The following is a 5,140-nucleotide window of genomic DNA, read 5'->3' on the forward strand; positions in this document are numbered from 1 at the left end:
GAGACATTAATAGTAAAAATAAAAAGAGAATGAGATATTTAAAGTTGATAAAATTTCAAATGACTATAGTGCAAAGAAAATTTAAAATTATTAAAAATTATAATAAAAAATGAATTTGGATTTGAATGTAACATAAATACATAAATTTTTATATATTCAAATGAAAAATTAGGTCTAAGTATAAATCCATCTCCAAATCTCATTATTCCAAACACAAGTTTGGTGACATGATCACAGCTAAAGTCCTTTTTGTTCAAGAAAAACATGTGGGCGTAGCGGATCAGACCCAAAAGAAATCTAATACTCTGGGTAGAGACTATGAAGCAAGAAGTCCAATAAGAATTGGGAAGCCCGTAGTTGAGAAGGAGAAGTTTTATACGAAAACAGATCCAACCTCGCGAAGCACTACAGATGGGAAGGCGCTCTGCTCATGTTCTCCTTCCCAAGTTGCATGGATCACTCGGGAAAGACCTCTGCAATTCCATACATGTTCCACTCTCCCTTTCCTTCTGCTCCCAACCTGTTTCAGAGACACCTTCTGAAACCCACTATACCCAAATTAATGAGCTTCCTGTAGAATTTAGCAACCAACCCGATTCACAGGAACAGGAACGGCTTGAACGAGTTAGCAACTTTCGAAATTTACTTGAGAAAGGTCGCGGACATGCCGTCCAAAAGTTCATCAAATCCCTGGTTCTTTCTAAAAGCCCATTTTCTTCTCCCTTCGACATTCTCGCCTACTTCTCTCTCTCAGCACCCTCCTTGAAACCCGTCTTCTCAAATTTGCTTTTCCGGGCTTGCTCCGAGTCCGAGATGGTCGATGAGGCCGTGGAGTTGTACTCTTTGATGAGGAAAGATGGTATGCTTCCTTCGACTGGTTCTGTGAATCGGTTGCTCGAAACTTTGATTGTTTTGAAACAGTATAAGAAAATTCTTGATCTTTTCTCGGATTTTGTGGAGTCTGGTATTCGACCCAACACTTTCTCCTACGGCAAAGCTGTTCAGGCGGCAGTGATGCTGAAGGACTTGAAAAGGGCTCTGGAATTGATGAATGACATGGAGGAGGTTGGAGTTAGCCCATCGTCGTTTATTTATAACCTGGTAATAGGTGGGTTGTGTAAAGCGCGGAGAACCACGGATGCCCACAATCTGTTTGATGAAATGATCAAAAGGAAGCTGGTTCCGAATTTGGTTACTTATAATACGCTGATTGGTGGGTACTGTAAGGTGGGAGAAATAGAGAGAGCTTTGGCTTTGAGGAAGAGGATGATGATCGAAGATGTGGAGCCTAATCTTGTCACGTACAATACTTTGCTGAGTGGTCTTTGTGATTCACAGAGGATGGCAGAAGTGAGGACGTTGTTGCAAGAGATGGAGGCTCAAAAGTTTTTGCCCGATGGATTCATTCGTTTTATATTTGATGATGTTTCGAGTGGAAATGGTTATACTTCACCGGACAAAGGGTGGACAATCGACGAATATACTTGTAGTATTTTGTTGGATGGATTATGCAGAGCGGGGATGGTTGAAAAGGCCATGGAGGTTTTGGCCAAACTAACAGAGAGTGGATTTATACCAAGTAAGATAGTGTACAATATATTAGTGAATGGATATTGCCAAAAGGATGACACAGAGAAAGCCATACTGACAATTGAACAAATGGAAGAACTTGGATTGGAGGCTAGCTATGTGACTTTCAATACCCTGATTAACAAGTTCTTCGAAATAAAGGAGGTGGACAAAGCTGAGAGATGGTTGAAGAAGATGGTACAAAAGGGTGTTCTCCCAAGTCTGGAGACTTACAACATTTTAATTAATGGCTACGGCTCCATGAGTCAATTTGACAAATGTTTCCAGATCCTCGAGGAAATGGAAAAAACAGGGATAGAACCAAGTGTCTTAAGCTATGGTATTCTAGTAAATTGCCTGTGCAAAGGAGGCAAGCTTCTTGAAGCTGAACTGATCTTTGCGGATATGTCAAACCGGGGGGTTTCTCCAAACGCAGAAATATATAATATGCTCATCGAAGGCAGTTGCACGATGGGCAAAATGACAGACGCCTTGAGATTTTTTGATGAAATGATTAAAAATGGACCAGGTGCAACTCTTGTAACATACAATTCGCTCATATATGGACTCGGAAAAGATGGAAGGATAACAGAAGCTGAAGAGTTTTTTCACCAAATGATTAGCAATGGATACAGTCCGGATGTGATCTCATACAACTCCTTGATCGCAGGATTTGCTAGGTCAGGAAACACCCAGAAATGCCTTGAATTGTATGATAATATGAAGAAAGAGGGCATAAAACCTTCTGTTAGGACGTTTCATCCTTTGATCAATGCAAGCATCAAGGAAGGGGCGGTGACAGCAGAGAAGCTGTTTCAGGAAATGTTAGAAATGGGTTTGGTTCCAGATCGGGTTGTATATAATGCAATGATTTACGCTTACACTGAAGAAGGGGATGTTGAGAAGGCAACGTCTTTGCACCAACGGATGGTTGAGCAGGGTATTAATTCGGACAGAGTAACTTATAACAGCTTAATTCTGGTATGGCTTAGAGATAAAAAGGTGTCGGAAATCAAGCATGTTGTTCAAGAGATGAAGGTTAAAGGAGTGGTTCCAAAAGCCGATACATATAACATACTGGTGAAGGGATATTGCGACTTGAAGGATTTCAATGAGGCGTACTTTTGGTATACAGAAATGTCTGACAGAGGTTTTTCCCTAAATGAACGCATCTGTTATCAACTTATCTCCGGACTTAGCCACAAGGGTATGCTACAAGAAGCTCAAATCATTTCCTCAGACTTGAGTTGCAGAGCACAATAACTAGTACAAGGCTCAAGTAGTAAATCTTCGACATTCTAGAACAGTGTCACAATTTTGCCCGTGAGTGATCAAGTAGAAGTATTAGATTCATTTGTTGTAGCCACAATACAATGTAAACTCTGCAGACGATTTCTATTGCTTCTCACTCCAATTTACATCGTTAATTTGTCAAGGCCACAGTCTCGTGAGAAATCGTGGGGGTCATGCTTTGTTTTAGAAGGGGCAGAAGTAGATTATATTTTCATAATTCGTGTAGCAACAGTGTGAGTTGTGTGTGTCAAAGAATGAATGGTGGAAATTACGTTTTCCAAAAGCAGCCACCAATACGGTGAAAAGTGAACATGCATTCTGGAAATGATGTAATGTATTCATTTCCATGTTCTGATACCAATTTCAAAGTGCTTCGAAATGATAGGGCTATGTTTCAATGATTCCCGGAGCAAGGCAGATTTTGCACAAATTTCGTCACACAACTTAAATATGATCATAGTATTCTGTGTCTCAAGATAAGTAGATAATAATAAACGCCGTTCCATCAAACACTTGACCATTTACGTGGAAACGATTACCGTTAAATCCCATCCTTTTCTATTCCTTTTTGTCAAGTACATCAAGCATAACAAATCACAACAAAACGTCGTCTTCTTGTTTTTCGCGACAACACCAACGAAAGAGTCTGTTTATTCATAATATTGAGGTTCATTCACTGAGCCAACTACAAACAGTAATCTCATACTGGCGTTCCATAATCCGCAAAACTAGAAAGAAATCAAGGCCTAGCTCACCGTGGTTTAAGAAGTTAGAGCACTTTCAGCATATCCTCTGCAGCACTGAATGTGAACGCACCGCCTTCCTCCAAGTTCAAGACCTTCACAACACCATCCTCCGCCAGAAGAGCGTACCGCCTAGAGCGCACACCCAATCCAACAGGCTTATCGCTCAAATCGAGCTCGCACCCAATCGCCTTGGTGAACGTCCCGTTGCCGTCGGACAAGAGAAGCACTTCCTCGTTGACCTTCAAGGCCTCCTTCCACGCCTTCATCACGAAGGCGTCGTTAACCGAAATGCAGGCAATCGTGTCGACCCCTTTCGATTTGAGCTCGGCGGATTTCTCGACGAAGCCCGGAACGTGCTTCTGGGAACAGGTCGGGGTGAAGGCGCCGGGGACAGCAAAGAGAATGGCCTTCTTGCCCTTGGTGAGTTCGGAGACGGTGACGGTCTTGACATCGCCGGCAGGGTCGAGGAAGGAAAAGGTGGCCTCGGGGAGCTTGTCGCCGACGGAGATGGTGGCGGAAATGGTGGATTTGGCGGTGAAAGGAGCAGAGAGTGGGAGGGAAATAGGGCGGCGATGGTTGAATTTGAGAGTAGAAGGGGTGAGGGAGAATTTAGAAGAGAGGGTGGAGGAAAATGCTTTAGGAGGGAGGCGAGATTTGCCAGAGGTGGCGACGGCGGCGGTGGTTGAGAGGAGCCTGGAGAATGTGATAGATGCGGCCATGGGGATTTTGGGAGCAGATATTTGGGTGAGGAGCAAGAGCTGTGGGGTTATGACTTATGAGCAAGGAGAGGCTGAAGAGACGACACCTACGAGGAAGAAGGGGGAGGCCTGGATGGTTTGGCCGATTGCGAAGATTTGATCCTCACCGGCTTGCTGCGCTATTTTGTTATTGTATGCTACCCGTAGGGATGAGACAAAACGGCGCTGCGAAATAAATAAATAATAATTATCTCTTATTACCCCCTAATTATTTTTATACTTAATAATATTGTTTTTGATAATGACCTGCTATTTGGTTTTTTTTTTTTTTGGTAGCATTCAATGTTTGTTGTGGAGAATCGGTATAAAGGTTTAAAAAGCAAGCTTATTTGATAGAATTGATAAAAGGGATGGAAGGCGTATTCTAAATCCTTGAAATCTGTAAACAAGCTTTAAACGAGCCTTTGGAATTTGTAGATGGCCTTTAAGTTTTAATGTTATGTAACATATTTTACCTATAATGCCCAGACTAGTTTCATACATTTTTCTTTTCTTGATTATTTTATTAAGAGGGCAGTTTTTTATAAGAAGAGGTGGAGGGCTTTTATCATGTTTGGATAACGTAACTTTTTTGTGAATTTAATATATTGATGAGTATAAAAAGTATGAAAAGATTAAGATTGATGAATAAATAAATCAAGGGGAGAATGCTAGTAATTATGGTGGGGAAGTGTGGATCCCCTCTGTCGGGAACTTTGGGCTTGCTTGCCGGGGACGCTGGACTGAGGAATACAGCCGAGGAATCAGATTATAGTGTGGCCATTGGGCTTTATC

General features: G+C 41.9%; 2 protein-coding genes across 2 annotated transcripts; one reads left to right on the top strand and one right to left on the bottom strand.

Moving 5' to 3' along the window:
* The first annotated feature begins 210 nt into the window (after positions 1–210).
* LOC129321628 (pentatricopeptide repeat-containing protein At5g12100, mitochondrial) lies at positions 211–3,264 on the top strand. Its single transcript, XM_054967470.1, has one exon. It carries the CDS (start codon positions 412–414, stop codon positions 2,830–2,832), a length of 2,421 nt encoding a protein of 806 aa, XP_054823445.1. The 5' UTR covers positions 211–411; the 3' UTR covers positions 2,833–3,264.
* A 118-nt stretch (positions 3,265–3,382) lies between these two features.
* LOC129321635 (peroxiredoxin-2E, chloroplastic) lies at positions 3,383–4,487 on the bottom strand. The gene has a single exon (XM_054967480.1). It carries the CDS (start codon positions 4,325–4,327, stop codon positions 3,632–3,634), a length of 696 nt encoding a protein of 231 aa, XP_054823455.1. The 5' UTR covers positions 4,328–4,487; the 3' UTR covers positions 3,383–3,631.
* Positions 4,488–5,140: the final 653 nt, after the last annotated feature.

Source organism: Prosopis cineraria, unplaced genomic scaffold (assembly GCF_029017545.1).
Source record: "Prosopis cineraria cultivar Desert tree isolate PC_DT_omini unplaced genomic scaffold, ASM2901754v1 PC1, whole genome shotgun sequence".
Taxonomy (NCBI): Eukaryota; Viridiplantae; Streptophyta; class Magnoliopsida; order Fabales; family Fabaceae; genus Prosopis; species Prosopis cineraria.

What these genes read in the sequence shown, in the direction of transcription:
- LOC129321628 (XM_054967470.1), top strand. Translation starts at nt 412, where the DNA reads ATGGGAAGGCGCTCTGCTCATGTTCTCCTTCCCAAGTTGCATGGATCA.
- LOC129321635 (XM_054967480.1), bottom strand. Translation starts at nt 4,327, where the DNA reads ATGGCCGCATCTATCACATTCTCCAGGCTCCTCTCAACCACCGCCGCC.